The 18,223-nt window shown below is 39.8% G+C and overlaps 1 protein-coding gene across 1 annotated transcript in view; it reads right to left on the bottom strand.

Annotated features, from left to right (window-relative positions):
* Positions 1–596: 596 nt before the first annotated feature.
* kif19 (kinesin family member 19) overlaps positions 597–18,223 on the bottom strand; it is a 36,245-nt gene continuing 18,618 nt past the window's right edge. Inside the window, exons 3-20 of the mRNA XM_028476090.1 lie at positions 12,096–12,206; positions 11,915–12,002; positions 10,537–10,673; positions 9,530–9,655; positions 9,252–9,446; positions 8,090–8,236; positions 7,889–8,011; positions 7,108–7,264; positions 6,853–7,027; positions 6,059–6,257; positions 5,717–5,987; positions 4,909–5,033; positions 4,647–4,810; positions 4,485–4,584; positions 3,229–3,352; positions 2,202–2,590; positions 1,218–1,380; positions 597–1,140 (exon numbers count right to left, since the gene is read on the bottom strand). Of these exons, the coding sequence (XP_028331891.1) occupies positions 1,046–1,140; positions 1,218–1,380; positions 2,202–2,590; positions 3,229–3,352; positions 4,485–4,584; positions 4,647–4,810; positions 4,909–5,033; positions 5,717–5,987; positions 6,059–6,257; positions 6,853–7,027; positions 7,108–7,264; positions 7,889–8,011; positions 8,090–8,236; positions 9,252–9,446; positions 9,530–9,655; positions 10,537–10,673; positions 11,915–12,002; positions 12,096–12,206 (2,889 nt within the window). The 3' untranslated portion in view covers positions 597–1,045. The remainder of the gene's footprint in view (positions 1,141–1,217; positions 1,381–2,201; positions 2,591–3,228; positions 3,353–4,484; positions 4,585–4,646; positions 4,811–4,908; positions 5,034–5,716; positions 5,988–6,058; positions 6,258–6,852; positions 7,028–7,107; positions 7,265–7,888; positions 8,012–8,089; positions 8,237–9,251; positions 9,447–9,529; positions 9,656–10,536; positions 10,674–11,914; positions 12,003–12,095; positions 12,207–18,223) is intronic.

Here is an 18,223-nt window from a genome sequence, read left to right as displayed (position 1 = left end):
AACAAAAACTATTTTTTTTCCAAGTTAATTTTCCTTTACACACAACACAATTTTTACTTTAGTAATGCATGTTCAATAATTAATAATTAAATTGGCATGCATATTTTAAACTCATTTTTGTGCCTGCTTATTAAAATAAGGTGATTTATTTATTTTTGCAATAAATATTTGTGTGTGTGATTTCAGGCAGGTTTTTGAATGTCCTGATTAAGTGTTGAAACCATTTACCTAAAGACAGAGCCAACATACCCTTTTTTTAAATTAATTTTTTTAATAGCGACACACTATATTTCTTATGTAATTACAAGAAATGACCGTTAGATGGCAGACTTGGGCTTTGTTTTAATCAATGGTGTCGTGCAGATTATTTAGAGTTGAGGAAAAAGAATGCGTTTTATTAGAGATTAAGGTCATTTTATACAGCTTTATATCTGTTGTTCTATTAAACGAATTATTACACAGAAGTTGTGAGGTTCAGGTCAGAAAGAAGGAAACTGAAACTGAAGCGTTACACATTTCTTTTAAATTTATTTGGGTACAAATAAAAAAAAAATGTACAAAATAAAAGCATAGAAATTTTTAAATATCAAACCAATGTCGATGACAAAACACGTAAAAGAAAAGGCATCAGGTAAATAATGCATCACAAACGGCTGTCTAAACTAGAAAACATCCTTTGGTACTATACTGCAGATACACACACACACACACACACACACACACACACACTGGACAGTAAACAACAGTTAGGGTGAGACAAGGCAGAGCTCAGGGGTCGTGTGTGTCTATTACAACAAGAAAAACATCACAAAACATCAATACAGGTGCTTCTTTTTTATGAAACCATATTTTAGTTCCGTTCCTTTCCTTATTTACATCATATCAGCGAGAAAGAAACTTGTAAACATCTGACGTCAAACACGACAAAGCTCTGAATTTCAGATGCACGATGGATGAGTTTGACATCATTCTCTGTCTGCACAGTGTCTGTAGGCCTTTCAGACCAGCTTTAATCTGCTCACTCCAGCTGGTTATCAACGCTGGTTCAGTGCCTCCGGGTGCGCTGGGCGCCGGGGCCCGTCGTGGTGATGTAGAGGAGCGGCTGACGCAGGTTGCTTCCTCGCTTGTTGTTGGATGAATCTGTGGAGGAAGCAGCAAAGATGAGAACTGGCAACGCTGGACATGTTTTTTAATGTGAAGCAGTGAGAGGGGTCCACCTGACTGATGGCTGATGTGAGGAGGTCTGACTTTAGTGAGAGGGAGGACTCCTCTGTAATGAGGACGCAGCATGGGGGCCTGACCGTTGATGTGGAGGTGGGGGTCGGATGTGCTGTCCAGGGGCCGAAACCTTGGAGCATTGGTGCTCTTTGTTTGGGGCAGCTACAAGTCAGAGATTCATTTACAATCAGGTTTATAGATTATTACATTGGAGTCATTCCAAATAATTTTTTTAGGACATTCCATGCACTTCTGTGTCAAAAAAAACTGACATTTTTACTAATTGTTCCTTAATTATTTAATAGGCAAACTACATTTTTAGTTTGATCGGATGAATACTTTTTGAGATACAGGCAGTTTAGTGAGGGAAGGTATGTGTTGATTCCCGTGGGTCCTTATTTTTCCTCCCGTATTCAGCTTCCAATATCTCAGGAACTACATCACATATGAAACTGAAATTTGGTATAGTAATACAGCTCCACATACTCTCTCAGAATATATAAAAAGATCTGTTATACATCCTATCTGGTGGACATGACAGCTCCTCAAAATTTAGAAAAAAGCTTGTCGAGGTATGAGTCTGGAACATGTTTAGACCCTCAGGAAACAACTTAGCATATGGCTCAGCTCCCTGTAATTTCATCATCTTTAGGTTATGTACATAGACTGTTCATATCACTAATGATTAGTTACATATATGTATTGTATTCTAATTTCAGTTTTCCATGGAATCTGAAAACGGACGAATAATAAAAACGAGTGAAAATCCACACATACCCTCTTCCCTATTTTGGCCATATTTCAAGAAGTATTAATTCGATCCAACTAAAACTACACAGTGTGCCTATTAAATAATCACAGAACAACTGGTAAAAAATTCAGAAGTTTTTTAGACTGAAGTAAATGGGCCATTTGTTGAAATAACATGGAATGACCTATAGTGTCAAATAAAAACTGTTATTCTGACGTATTCTGATACTCACTGCTTGTCCAGTGACCTCGAAGGACCGTGAGCGCCTCTTTTTGCGACGTGCTTCAAAGTCCACCTCCCGAGGGGTTTGGTTTTTGGAAGCGACCTGTCGGTTGCGGTGGCGTGTCCACGTGGCCTGCAGGCCCGGACCCTCGCCGGTGCTGCTGGACAGGTTATCATCCGAGGTGGCGTGTCTCAGCTCGGGGCTGGGCTGCCTCCCGCGGCGCATGGGCAGACCTCTAGGAGGTGCCTCACCCAGAGAAAGACTGCTTTTGTGCTGCTTGGGGTCCAGCGGCGAGGGCGCCGCGGGTAAACGTAGGACGTCGGTCTCCAAGGCTTTGGAGCGGCGGCGTGCCGCTTTTACGACAATGTTTTGGACGCCTTTTAAGATCTGCTGCCGCTCTGTGAATATTATAAACAATATACAAATATATCAACCTTCTCCATTGAGAATCATTAGAACTTAAACTGTCCTTTTTGTCAAAAGATGGTAGTCACACGATGTTTCCTATTTGACAGTGGTGTGGGAGCTGTCTCTGATATGAGAAGGATGTACATTTGGGACGCATTATCAGTAGTGTTACTTTGTTCTTTTTTTGTTTCCCTAGAAACTCTTTGATCTCTTCCTTTGAAGTTCTGTCCTTCAGTCAAGTCAGCTTTATTGTGAATTTCCACTATATGTACAAGACATGTAGAGAAATTAAAACTATTGGTCTTTCTGTCTGAAACATTTACAACACAAAAATGTAGAATACATAACGTACAAAAATAGAACACAAGTATTTACAATATGTACAGTGAGTGTGCAGATATGAGAATAAATATATATAAATTGTACATAAAGTACAAAGTAGCAGGTACAGAAATGTCTGATGCTGCACAAAGTGGCTGGTGTAATTGGCGAGTTCAAAGTTCAAAGAGCTCTTCAAAGGAAGCTTGAAATAAAAACCTGAACATAAACCTGACATGATCCTCAAACAACAGTGAACATCTGTGTGCCTCAGCCCTGTGACGGACTGGCTGTACTTTGCACATCTCACCATTGCGTGAGAGCGGGACGTCGGTGCCGGCTTCGCTGCTTTCGGGCGATGAGTCCAGGTGACTGCTGATGCTGTGGTTGAGGTGGCTGTAGCTCAGCGTACCGTCGGGAATCAGAGGCTGTAGCTTTAAGAAGGAAACACCGTGACACATTATCAACACGCTCCCTCTAAAACAATACTATTAGTGACTGAACGAGGTGAAGTAATGACTCACACCTCGAACAGGAAACACACAAAGGCGTTTATTAGATATTGAGCCTGAAGCAGTTTGGTGCTAAGAACAATTATCGTGACGAGTTAAAGTGCACGAGGTAATTATTCTGTGCTTGGAAACCATAAAGTGATTATTTTAATTGTTTTTGAAATTGTACAGAATCAAATCTGCAGGAGCTCAATTAATCCCAAAGTCGTACTGATTGAAACATCAAAGGCAGACTATGAGATTTCTCTGCAGGTGTTATTGTTCTAAAGCAGTAGTTCCCACCCATTTTCAGGTCGTGACCCCATTTTTAGATCACGGAACAGTTTGATCTCAAGTCGGCCACAGATTTTATGAGAGAAAACTAGTCATATCAACATTATTGTCCTAATTTGCACTTATACGTATAAATAAAATACTAAATATGTAAGAAACATAGAAATTAAATTAGAAAAATATCCAAGCAATAAGTTACAAATATCAGTCCCAAAAGGATATTCACTTTAAATTTCCTAGATTTTAGGACTAATTCCTATTTAATTAAGGGAAATATTATGTAATAATTTGAAGAAAATTAAAGGATTTTGAAAGAATGGAGTTTTTTCATCAGTTTAACATTAAAAATGACTGCAATCATGCGATATAAGCACCGGGAAAATGGTGAGCACCTGCAAATATTGTTGAGTTTAATTTACACAATGATTCATGTTTTGTCATTTTTTTATTTCTCCTATGGGCTAATTCGGATGCTCTAAAGTGCTGGATTTGGACCCTGGGCCATAAGTTTGACACATGTAAAGTATAGAATGAAGTTTGTGTGTGGTGTTTTAATTCGAAAAAGTATAATACATATTTGAGCTCTTTGTATGTCTATTTCAGTGATACTATGCATCGTTTTGTAATAGTGCAAAATAGATAAATGAAAAAAAAAAATAAAGAAATATAATGGACAGAAATAAAAAAAAATATGATTTTAATCAGTAATTGTATTTTATTATTACTACACGTTTCAGGTGACCCCATTTTATTTCCATGACCCTGATCTAAAGTAGCCTACCTCTCTGTTACCCTTCCCGTTGATGTGAATGGGGGGTGGGGTCATCACTGCGTTCTTCACCTGCCGGGCATGGGGGCTGCTTCTGAACACTCTGTTGTCCCTGGAACAGAACCAATGTTTTGAACCGCTCAACATGGGTTCTCAGTTAGTGTGTGTTCTTACAGGTCTGATTCAGGCAAGATTGGAGGCAACGTGTGTCTCCGGATCCTGGCCTGATGTTGCCGGTTGTCGGAGCACGTGTTGCGAAAACTCTCGGGATCTGAGTCAATGTCCTGCGTGTTGTCGAGGCTCGGACTGGGTAGAGCGATCTTAGGCAGGGAACCGTCCTGGAAACAATGAGTCGGTTTTTATTTCCACTGTCCGTCCGTCCGTCGCTAACGCTAACATGTAACAGGTTAGGAACAGGTTAGTGCACAATTGTTACCTTGATGGTGTGCCTGGTGGTCACCTTGTCCAGGGCCATGGCTCGGTCCAGCTTCCTCTCATCCAGCTCTCTCATGTACATGTCGTAGAGCTCCTGGAGGTGTGGTGGAACCAGCAGACTGTGATCTAAACACACAGACACCCTTTTATTACTTTAAAACTGTCTTTAGTTTCTAATTTTTCCAGTTTAAAGAAAAACCAGGGCTGTGTTTGAAATGTCACACTCTGTACTATACGCTACAAACTCGATTAGTATATACCGTCTGCTATATACTTTAACTATGATTAGGACGGTGACCGTTCCAACTGAAGTATACTTCCAAGTTTCCCAAGATGCATTTCGAACCTACGACAAAAACCTGAATCACACAATATCTCTGTTAATTCTCCACGTTTGAAAGGTCTGAAAACATTTCAAGTGAGAAAGTGACCAAGTAGAAGATTAACATGTGGTCATTTGATTTAAAAAAAAAACCCATTTTATGCCGAAATTTTCGAGACCTATTTACAAATGTGTTAAAAACACTAATGAAACTAATATGAAAGCACTACATACTAATTATGACATCAGACTTAGTATGAGTGGTAAGTATACGTTAAATATTTTTCATGTTTTTAAATATTAATTCCTTTATTATTAATAAACAACTTGCACTTTTTTACTAACTAATGTTTGTATTCTTAACTTGTTCTGCACTGTAAATAGGAGAAGATCCCAATCTCATTATACTTTGTATGACATTAAAGGCATTGAATTGAATTACGTTAGTATACGGTTTCGAACACAGCCCATGTGATGAGACTCGTACCAGTGATAAACTGTCTCTGCTTCTGAATGATCTCGTCACAGAGGTGTCGGTACTGCTCGAATCGTTGCACCACCACGTTTTTCTGCCGAATGACGTTGTCTTTGAGCAGCGCGTGCGACTGCATCTCTGCGTTCTCGATCTCCAGCTCGTGAACTTTGCAGAGGAGGCCGAGCACCTCGCGTTGCTCCTCGGAGCTCACCCGCCTAGGGAGCAGCTCCTCCAGGCGGCGAGCTCGATCGCGAAGCTCCAGAAACCGTCGCTCCAGAAAAGCCTGGAACGTCAAACGGCGATTAGTCAAACTCAAACATCCTTCAATGGAAACTGTTTCATGGAAAAACCAACCTTCTGTTTGTGAATCTTTTTCTGCTCAGACATGAGCGTGACCAGCGTTTCTCGAGCCATTGCCACCTCCCGGGTCTCCGTGCTGTCAGGGGGAGACTCCGGGGAATCAGAGTCCTTCTCACTTTCATCCTTGTTAACACTTTCCTTCCTGCTTTCAGCTTGCCACTTCCTCCTCCGCCGAGTTCGCTCCTGCTCCCAACTAAAAGGAAAAAACACAGATCACGAGATTCAAGTTTAGTTTGTAGTTTTGAGCTGAAAACACGTTAGATTTGTAAATTTCTATAGTTTTTTCTTATATATAAAAAAGAAAAAATTAAGAAGAAACTCAATCAAAATTGTAGAAAACAAATGGGATGACATATCTTAAGACAACAACAAACAACCAATTCTCATGGCTGGAGGGAGTTTTCCTGGAAGAATTTAGTACATATTGTTATGAACATCCAATGGGAAAAATTAATAACCGAAAAGACATCGGAGAGGCTGTGGAACTGTCGATAGAATCCATTTTTGTCTTCTGAGGATGCTTAAATTTGAGGTGGTCAAAAATATTGTTTACTAGAAATGAATCACCAGGAAAAGGTTAAAGGCAGAGCCAGCAACCACAGAAGAATGGATAATAAGTAATAGAATAAATGTCTCCATATCAGGAAATTACAACGAGCACAAGAAAAAAAATCGACAAGACGTGAGTTAAGTTAGCAACAAATGATGCCAACGGTGAGAATAATTTGGTATCAGTTTTTGTTCCATCTTTATTTAAGAAGAAAAGCTGCTTGTTGTGTGGAACTGACTCTGCGATGGTGAGAAGGTGTTTGGATGTGTCGATCTGAATCTCCATGTTGGTATTTTCCAAATCCATCAGGTTCTTCCTGATCTCCATTTGTTGGCGGAAGGCGTAAAGAAGCTGCTCTCTCAGCTGATCCATCTCCGCCCGACTCTGATGGGACGAGTGAGCCTGGACCTCCGCTGTTACAGGGAAAGGAAATGAGATGAAGGGATAAAATGCTGAAGCGTTTGATGAGCTGCTGACTTTGTTGAGGATTTACCCTGAACGTTGCGGATGTCCGTTCGGTCCGAGTTGAGTTGGCGTCCTGCCTGATCTGCGATTTTCTTTTTGAGCCGCTGGATCTCGCTGCGCAGGTCTGAGATGATGCTGGTGTACTGGGCGATGTGGTAAGACACATTTATCAGGTTTTTCTTCACCTGGAGTACAAGATCACAAAAAACAGAAGAAAAAGCCTTTATAGCCCAGATTCTCAAACATTTAATAATTCCAGCAAGTTCATATTGTCTTCTTTTTGAAATATGTTAACGTTTCATTTATTTACATGAATTTTTTTCAGTAAATTTACTTTGATCCCCTGACTTATTTCGACTGTCAACTGTCAGTGTTCCTCAAAGGTGGCTGCTGATCGCTTTGATGTTTCCTTTAAGTTATTTCTGTCGCCCGATGGTCTCTGGACAAGAGAGTCCCAGGTGTGGGAGAGTGAAAATGTTGATGTTCAAAATCTGCTTCCTGATTTTGATGGCTTAATTGATCCAGAAAGAACTAATAAGAACACATCAAAGCGACCAGCAAATGCCTCTGAGGAAGACAGTTGACAGTCAGAACATTTCGGTGATCAAAGTACATTTCCTGAAAAAACTTAATATATTAAATCACACCTGATTAATTTCAATAATCCATTTATTACAAGCTTACTTCACTTATCCACACGCCATGCAGAGTGATCGTTTTAATCTGGGACATTAGCTACTGTACAACCAACACACACAACCGCATAAACACAAAATGCACAATCGTGGGCAACATTTTGTCCTCCTTACCCGTGTTCGAATGCTTTTGGCACGGTCGGCGTACGTCAGTGTGTTGCGGGACTCCTCAAAAGCCACCGAGGCGGGACTGATGTGTGCTATCATAACAGTGCGGCTGTTTCCTCCCAACGAGTCCTACCGACCAAAGGAGAGAAGCGTGAGCAAACGCTTTAAAGTTATTGTTTGTGTGTAAAGCTTGGAAAGTGGCTGTACCTTCAGGAGACGAGTCAGTTTGCTGTCTCTGTAGTTGACATACTTATTGCCGGCCTTGTCGCTCAGAGCGTTGATGCAGTTTCCCAGAGCCAGAAGCGAGCGGTTGATGTGAGCGCCTTCTTTCAGACGCTGCCCTCTGTTCTGAGTCTGACACATGGACAAGAGGACAAATGTTAGTGCTTTGTGTTTTCAGCCCTGACTGTAAACAGACGCAATGTCTTTTTTTTTGGTTCTTTGAAGATGAAAAGACCCCTGTTTTTTTGCTGAAAACGTATTTAAGGCAAGGCAAATATATTTGTATAGCACATTTCATACACAGGGCAATTCAAGATGTTTAATGATTCCTGTTAGATCATTACAATAGTCCAGTCTGCTGGAAATAAAAGCATGAACCAGCTTGTCCCGATCTTTCTGAGTCATGAAACCTTTCACTCTGGAGATGATCTTTAGGTGGTAGAAGGCTGTTTTTGTGATAGATTTGATCTAAGTCAATCAGAACACCAAGGTTTGGGACTTGGTCTTAATCTTTTAAAGATCGAGACTCAAGATACTCACTGACAGCAGTCCTCTTTTCCTTGTTACCAAAGACAATCACCTCCATCTTGTCATGATTTAGTTGAAGGAAGTTTTCACTCATCCAGTAGTTTACTTTTTCTAAACAGTCACACAACACCTCAATGGGACCAAAGTCATCTGGGTTCAGTGATATAGTTGTCATCTGCGTAGTTCTGATAATCAACCTTACAGTTCTGTAAAATGTGTCCTAAAGGAAACACATAAAGGCTAAACAGAAGGGGTCCAAGAACAGAGCCCTGAGGAACCCCACAGGACATTGATAATCCGTCAGATTCAAAGTTTTCAATGATTACAAAATAACTTTGCTCCTCCAAATAGGACTTAAACTATTGCATTACTTTTCCATTTAGTCCAACCCACATTTGCAATCTGCGCAACAAAATTTTATGGTCCATAGTTTCAAATGTAGCACTGAGATCCAATAGAATGAGAACAGATACTTCTCCTGAATCAATGGTCAACCTTCTGTTTCTGTGCTGTGGTGAGAACAAAAGCCTGACTAAAATGTATCAAATATTATGTTAACCATCACTCAATGTGTTTGGAGCCTTAAGTTAATTGACACGCCCACTGGTGTTGCACACACCTGTGCGGCTCGTTCAGAGCCGGCCAGGTCGATCATGAAGAGGCGTGCGAAGCGGACTTCCTGCAAGACGTCGCGACTGCGGCTTTGCTGCTTGACCGCCACCTGCAGCACGGCGTGGGAGCGTGATGACGTCTTATTGGCGGCCGTTGGCTCCTGCGTACGCAGCTTGTTCCCCTTCATGAGTAATTCCATAATCTAGAAAACATTTTAACTATTTTAATCCTTTATTTTTAAAAAAAAATCGCACAACACGGAAGGCGGGAAGGGTATTTTCTTACCTCTTGAGCATTGATGGTGGACACCTCAGTGATGCCAGCGACCTGTATTACACCCTTGGCGTCTTCTCGTAGGTCTAAAAAGCCTGAGGAAGGGTTTAGCAGGTCACGAATCATCTCGTTGTAAATCTAAAAAGAAAACACACAGATATTACTATAAAGATACAAAGGAGAAATAAGGTTAGAAGTACTGTAAGTCACATGAGGAAAAAAAAGCTTTATTATTGACAACTCAACATTGTTTGCCTCCCACATCAGTACAAGCATTGATAGATGAAAGGAAACTGAAGGTTTCTCTGTATGTGTCGCCACCAAACAAACCAGAATAAACACAAACAAAAAGGCAGGAGACATCCTGGGTCCTTGACTATATCATAGAAAGGCTGAACGTTTCTTTATTTAACCACACAAGCTTTATTTATTTTGTTGGAGAGATCTTACACGAGAAAAGGAGAGAAAAGGAATCTGATCTGAAGTAGAAAAGAAGCAGATGTGCAGCTCCCTCAGTCGGGCTATAAAATGACGTTTAACCTCTTTGTGGCAAAGCGGCGATGGCAACAGATTGCTCCCTGGAAACGGTAAACAAACACGTCACACTAGCATGCGTGACCACACACACACACGCACGGCTCTCACTAAGAGTGTGACAAAAGAGCGAAGCGTCAAAAACACTGAATAGTAACAATAAACTGCAGCTGAATGCAAAAAATACTCTCAGATCGCGCTGTAGCTGCTTGTCAGTGATAAAGTGTGGCAGAGAAAGCATGCGCTGACAAAGGCACAGATAATCACCTCAGCCTCTGCCTGCTAGTGCTACTGCTTGTTTGTGTGTTTCTCAATGCAGCTACATGGTTAGTGCATAATTAGATCGTTGTCTTACAGTATCTGTTACCTTGTTTAACCTGGAATGGTTTTAAAGCTTCACATAATGAAAGTGCAAAGAAAACAAACTCAAAGTGAAACATTGACCAATTTTTTAGAAAAATCTGTGAGTATGAAATGAGACCAACCTCCAAGTAGGACATGGAGACGCTGTACAACATATCGTCGCTGGTCTCCTCGATGGCACGAAAAAGGTCGTTCAGCGTTCGAACGTAGATGCCTGGTTCTTTGTCGGTCCCCAGCATTGTGTACGTCTTCCCACAACCTGGAAAATGAGGAAAGCAAATTGTATTATTTAACAAAACAAAAAAAAATCCTATCATATTATTAAACCTTAGGGTCAGGACCCCATGTTGGGTCACCTGAGATGCCTATAAAAAAATAAAAAGCTTACTTAAAAATGATTAAAATTCTATTTTTAAACGATTTTTCAAATACACATCACACAATAAATATCAAATAACTGTATCCTATACTTAAACTTAATCCAGCTCAAATAAAATGCGGTATAAAAATATCTAAGGTGCCGCACTTGTCACTTTGTGCACTAATCCTATGACTACTCTGCATTTGTAACACACATTAATGAACATGATCAAAAACGAATTCTAGAAAAAGAAAATATCACTGAGGTCGCCGGAGATTTGTGATATTAAAATGAGGTCACTACCCGAAAAAGGTTGGGAATCACTGATATAGAGTAAGTTAGAAAGGTACGAGCAGTACGATACAAATGGAAAAAAAGCAGCTAAGATACAATCCAAATCAGCCACATAATTTTGTTGCAGAAATTTGTATTTTTCCATTTTATTGTAATGTGAACATTCAACGTTTTTCAGTGTGCAATACCTCCATTTGCTTTGCTCTGCTGAGTTAGCTCGTGCTATATTTGGAGTCTGGTGGATCTCCTCCTACACTTTGTGTTTCAAACATCCTACTATCAAACTGTTCTTTTTAAACGTCTTTAAAAATAAAAATTAAATTTAATTAAAACTTTTACTTTTCTATAAAATTAACTAGTAATGTTTTCAGCCAATTCATTGGCTTTAACTATTTCAGAAATCTATCTTTCAGAAAAGGAAAAAAAAACAATTAGCACTTTTATTCTGAAAATGATTAATTTTCATTTTCTTTAAGATTTACAATTTTTCTTAATTTATTTCTCCCAAAAAATACATCATAATTCTTTCTACATTTTCTTCCAATCTACACCATTATTAACTCTTGGGCTTGCTCCTAAAGTGCAACTGAGACTTGCAAATGACCTGGAACAGAAGGAGCAGAAGGAAAATGAGCTTGCAGCTCGTCTTTACCAATCTGTTCCCACTCAGTGGACGTGTGGGAGGTAAAGGCGTGACTCACTTTCTAATCAGAAATTGAAAAAGGATGTGAATGAGAGGCCTCTTGTTCTTTTCTGAGGGCGCTGGATGATTAAAGTTGGGAAAAGTAACACCTGCGTTTGGTTGATGATGCACCTTTAAACAGAAGGTTGGTTTGAACACAAACCTGTGGGTCCGTAGGCAAATACGGTAGCGTTGTAGCCTGATATGAGGCCTTCAATCAGGCCTTTGGTTGTAGCTCGGTAAACTTCCTCCTGAATAGATGACAGGAAAAGGAAAATTGGTGAAATGATGAATAGCAAAAAAAACAAACAAACCAACTTTATTGTATTCCTAATCTGATTTACCTGACTGGCAGAGAAGTCGAATGCTACGTCAAACATGTAGGTCTTCTCCCTGGAGCGGTTGGCACGCAGGATGTCGTCTGGGTCCTCCATGGGGTCCATTAGAACCACCACCTGGTCAGAAAACAAAAATCAGTCCGTCAACTGATGTTTTTAAAATATTTAATTGAAAAATCACAAACAAAAAAGAGAAGAAAGATTGTGTTTCTAATTGCTCAGCCAATCATGAGGCTTCTGACAGGTTGGAATATTGTTTTTATTTTCCCATCTGCCTGTTTTGTTTTGTGTAACAGGAAGTAAAGTGCGCCTGTAAAAGTCAGCGCCTGTCGCATCATAAATGAGTTAAATGTGTTTGCAATTCTATGTAACCCACAATTAGTCTTCCATTACTGAGCTTTTCTAATGTTTTTATAAAGCGACAAAGAGGACTCACTCTAAGTAAATAACAAATGGCTCCGTGAACGCCAACAAAAAAACCCCAAAAAACTGTTAAAACAAATATAGGGATAGTGTTGCAATTCTATTTTTGCATAATAGTTTCAGTGGCGTAGCCCTAAGTGGTACCAGCCACCAAAGGAAACTCATTGGCCACAACTAGCGCAGACCCAGCCCTGATTGGCAGTTGGTGAAGTCCAAACTCACTAACTAACCCCGCCAAGAAAGCAGTCAAGCCATCATTGTGTTAGCTCTTATTCTGCTTTGTTGATAAAAAGGTGCAATATTCAGTTTACCAGCAGTTGGCTTACTTTGGCAGTTCGTTTCGGTGTGACCATAGCAGCTGTCCAAATATTTATTAAGTTAGTATCATAAGATGATATATTTGACGTGTGAAGATAAGAGTTTAAATACCCACATGCATGCTTGGGGAGAACATGGAAATACCCTTTGCCCTTTGAGCGACGCTCAAGCTGTGAGGCACAATTAACTTCTCTTCATTCTTTCATGATGCATTATTAATCTACGATAATGAAAAATCAGAAATGCCATCCATTATTACATGAAAGAATGTTATTGCATTTGACTAAAAAATGTCATCACTGTTTCCATTGATTAAATTTTAAGTGACAATACCTAGACTATGGAAAATTAAAAAAAAAAAAAAAAAAATGTAACGTATGAAAACAATATGAAAATATGTAGATTTTTTTTGTTGAGTCATAAAAACTAAACATTGGACATCACATTGGACAAAACCCAATCAGAACTCACGTGACCATGTCTACTGTGTATTGGTCAAATTAAATCTGTCCGTGTGTTTACAAACATTAATGCCATCACATATCAGGTTGATCAATGCTAAATGAAGCTTTAAAAAATGCATAAACTCTTAAAAAAAGGAGTCGTGCAAGATGAGAGAAATATCGTATCCCACATAGGCCTGGGCAATATATCCAGATTCAAGATATATCCAGTTTGCTATTTTAGCAATATGGAAAATAACAATATCGCCTAGAATGACATATTTTTATTTTATAGCTTATTTTGTATTAAATTACTCTTTCGGTGTCGCTGTTTTTGCTACTTCTTAGATGGACTGCTGAGTGCGTCCTAACTCAGACCTTCGTCTAAACAAGCCACACTACAGAACTCACTCACATGTGCTGTCCCTTATAGGAGAAAAGCCAAAGGTTGCACATATTGTGCAGCTGTTTGTTAATAAATGCATCTGTGTGGTATATTCATCAGCAAATTTAACCTAGAATTGTCTTTCTGGTCAGACTTTATTGAGCTAAAAATATCGAGATTTATATCGTATCTCACCATTTTGAGAAAAATATCAATAAATGAATTTTGCTCCATAACGTCCAGCTCTAATCCCACTGACTTATTGGTTACTTTATGTTGGTCATCAGGCCTATGGGAGTTTTCCAGTCGTTGAGCTTTGTGGGCCTGGAGAGCTATCCGTGGCATCGAAGCACGCGACTTGTTGAATGACCCCCCCCCCCTCCTCAAACCAGTGAGCCGCTCACTTTGAAGCCTCTCAATTGAAATTCAAGAGGAGAGATTTCACTTTTCATAAATGGAGGACAAGGGATGAAGGCGGGGAGCATGGTGAGCTTACAGCATGCTGCAATCAGCCCACGGGGGAAACAGGAAGGAGGGGATGAAGAGCAGCAGTAATTGATTGTTCTTAGAGATCATGATACATTTTATAAGTGTTTTTCTATGATGGGCACAAAGAGCCGCTTTCTTTCCTTTTCTCTCTTGCCAAGGCTTCATGGCGTCCTTCTTCTTTTCAAGACACATGGCTGATAATAATGTTTGACTTCTGATCACGTTTCACAGAAAAGAAGCTCCAAACACAGGGGGACTTTTCTTAGTATCCAAGTTTAGAAGATCTACAGGAAGCTCTTGGCCATAGTGATGAACAACGTAGACTCTGGAAACCTCTTAATAAAACGTTATCCAGAAAGCCTCAGCCTGAATGTTCCGCCCAGTATTTTCTATTTGTTTTCCACTAAAGAGGATGTGCTAGTGCTATTTCTGTTTCTGTCCTAAAAAGCACACATTGTTCCCATGTTTAGCTTGTAATGGCCACATACTGTATGTCCAGTGGAAGTGTGTATCTCACAAAAAAACATCTAGTAAATAATAGTAAAAATCAGTCTTTTAATAAAGAAGTCCCCACTGAATTAGAATGAAACAAAGCCTTATGTGAACAAAGTCCAGAAATGTAAGTCATTGAATGAATGGATGTTAAGACTATTGATAAGCATGTAAGTTATGTCTTTCCAATAAATTAAAGAGATGCAAATGCATTAAAAAAAAACTCCATAAAGTTACTTGCCATTTTCGGCCAAATGCAAAAAAAAAAAGTAGTTGATTCCAGGGATAAGCTTTAAAACATCCGATAACGTTATTATGTAGCGTGTGGCTAGCAGTATTATTTACAGTGGGGACACGTTGCTGCTTCGCTTTGGGCAACAGGATCGAGCATGAGCGAGACCGGACATCCTGGCAAAGGAACAAAACCTCCTCGGCGTATGTGCACAAAGGCAAAACACAGTCACAAACAGAGAGGAGAAAAGAAGAGAATGCCATCCGCTGGGGGGTGCGTGCGTGCAGCCTCTGTAGGCGCTTCACATGCTCCTTTGTAGCTTGCAAAGGGGAGGGGGGACGTAGGGCTGGTGGAGGCGTTGAAAGATAAACCCTTTGTTTTCCATCTGATACAGTCAGATGATGTGTGACGACCTTGGTAGATCTGGTACAGAGAACAAAAGTCCAGGATGGCGATGGGGGAAGAGGAGGGGGACGGAGCATCAAATCTACACATCCTCGGTGAAATAGAAGGCGGCCTTAAGCGGCTGTCCTGTGGGGGAAGCCAATGGTGATCAGGATTTGTTTTCGATCCAGGCCAGCACAATTTCGGCAACCTTGAGTCTTTGGTCTCCAGCAGTAAAATCCAATATTATGGCCTCAAACTGCAAGCTGAGCACTCAGCCTCTCCAAGTTGGTTTCAATTCCACATAAACGCTTCAAAGTAGCCTCCTGCTTATTTTTGAGTTGGTTTCTCACATTAGTCTGAGTGTTGAGTGCTCTGCCCCACCTTTCAGAAATGACTGGCAGCCTTCCCAAAACAGCTGTCAACGTAATACAGACTTTGCAATGGATCAAAAAAGGTGCCAGCTCCAATCAGCAACATCCCTGCTTCCATAAATCCAATCATGTATAAGTCTTCCACGGAAAACATGGACAGACAACGACCTTCTACTTTTTCCAGGAATACATTGTGTATCCGGCCACAAACGTTCCGTCAGGACACGCGGGCTCACCCCTGCCCGGTCTTTTTGTTGAAAAGTTTAGATCGATTGCATTGAGAGACCAGCTGACCAATTCCATAATTTAGGTTTTTGGATAAAATGCAGAGAAAGTCTCCTATTAGATCCACAAGAAAAAAGACAAAACAAGCAGCAAGGGCAGAGTGGGAGCAGAGAAGAATGCGACTGCCTTCACCGAGTAGCAGAAGAGAAAAGATATAGAGAAGTTATAGTGATTCAGAGGTGGCAATAGTGCGTGGCAGTGCATCCATAATGACAAAGGTGCATCACTACTACATTAGGTTACCTGACTAAACCTCTAGTATTACAGACTGTCTTCTGAGCTTGCATTAAAGTTCACTACAGGTACAATTTAAATGTCTTAAAAAAACTGAATTTTAAACTACAAAACCAAATCAATTGCTGACATTGTTGAAATTAGGAATGTTTTATAACTTTGTTTATATTGTCCAACACTAATTATCCAATTTCTAATATGAACCGAAACTTATATATACACAGAACCCCGCTACACCTAATTTTAGATCACATTATATATAACTCAAAATAAATTACAGGTTAAGCCTACTTCTAATGGGATGCCCCACTGGATGTATTCCACAAACATCTGTGTAAAATAAGAATACTTATTCAACTTCAGTAATGGAAAAAGTGCCATATTTGTGTGTGTTGTGTTTTCTCAAATAACATGTACCGTTTTTTTTAATATTGGTGAAAAATTACGATGTACTTATTATATTAAATTTTATGGCAAATATGGGTCAATAATGTCACAAATCTATAGTAAATAAATATGTATTATGTTTTGGGTTTTTTTAGACTGTTGAACATCGAGCTTTAGGATGAACTGGTTTACCAGATAAAAAGCTACAAACCAGTGGAACATTACACTTATTACCTTGCTGTGGACTCATTTCTATGCAAATTAACTCCATGGCATTATGTCTGTGATGCACCATTGCTCTTACATAACTTAGTACTGCTGCAGGTATCAAATAATGTGTGCATTCATGCACCGCTTCGTCTCCATGCAGCCACTCTAGGTAAATCATTAAGGAGCAAGGGTGTGGATGACGCCTCCAGTCCCATCTGCCATGTGCATTTATTATGTTACAGAACCTTCCACAGCTACATTGAACAGCATCCACGCACACCAGCTGCTGTCCGGAAAGCCTTCGCGTCACTAATTTTCTTAAGTTTTCTGAGAAGACTGTAATGTTCTGGCTCTAATGACGGTACACTGAGACTAGCTGTAGCTTTCTGGGCATGAGTTCATTGAAGACCTTCCAAAGTTTGGACTTTAGAGCAGATTTGCTGCATTCATTTAGCAACCTAATGTGGAGCAAATAGTTCCTTCCTAGGTCTGCCACCTGGCAGTATCATGGATACCGGTTCAATCTCGCACGTATCCCAGTTGCATAGAAACATGTAGCTACACACCCATAGCAACTAAGGAAGAAACCTTTCATATCTGGCACTCGGAGCAAACCTGTGAAGGAAGAGTGAAGTGAGGCATGAGCATAATAACTCAATCTGTCAGCATGAAAAAAAATAAGGATAAGCATGAAAAGAAAAGGATTTGTTGGATTTTCAGTTTCTTACTCTTAAAATTAGTCTAAAAACAAGAAAATACGCTTTTCTAAAAATAATATTGTGTGTACAGTATAAAAAAAAACATGCCAGATTGCGGGGTGAGAGACAAAGCCACACATAAGTTATCGTATTCACCCAAACACCCTAGACTTTAAAAAACAACCTGTCAAAAAGTGGGAATGAATCCCTCAACACACTGTCTGAATTATTCGCTATGCTCGCATTATTGTCAGTCTACAGCTTCACAGCAACCAATATCCAAACTGAACATAGTTGCATGCACAATGATAATTTGCAATATTTCAAAATTTTCCAAATTCTGTTTCAGAGTTTACCCAAATTCAAGTCATTTCCACGTCAGTTTGCCCTTTTCCGTTGCTTTTGAATTTTCCCTTTTTTCCTAATCAGATGTCATTGCAGGCTTAACTCCCTAAGATTATGACAAACATGCTTTAAATGTTTACTGAGTTAACTACTGTCAATATTTCATTATATTCCACTGTATTTGCACTGAACGTTAAAATCACCCAGGATTTTGGGTAAGACTGTTGATTGAAGTTGCTACACATCAGGCTACATTTTTTAATATTGGGAAGTGTGCGATCTTGTCCCAAAACATGTCGCTATTTTTGGAAATTTCAGTGTACAGCTATACAGTAACCAATTTCCAAACTCAACACAGCAGCATGCATGGTCTAGATCCTGATGGTGATAATTCCCAGATCCATTTCAGAGTTGATTCATTTTTGAGTTATTTCA

This window comes from Gouania willdenowi, chromosome 19, assembly GCF_900634775.1.
Source record: "Gouania willdenowi chromosome 19, fGouWil2.1, whole genome shotgun sequence".
Lineage (NCBI taxonomy): Eukaryota > Metazoa > Chordata > Actinopteri > Blenniiformes > Gobiesocidae > Gouania > Gouania willdenowi.
The sequence above is the reverse complement of the archived record's forward strand: the minus strand, read 5'-3'. Positions and strand labels throughout refer to the sequence as shown.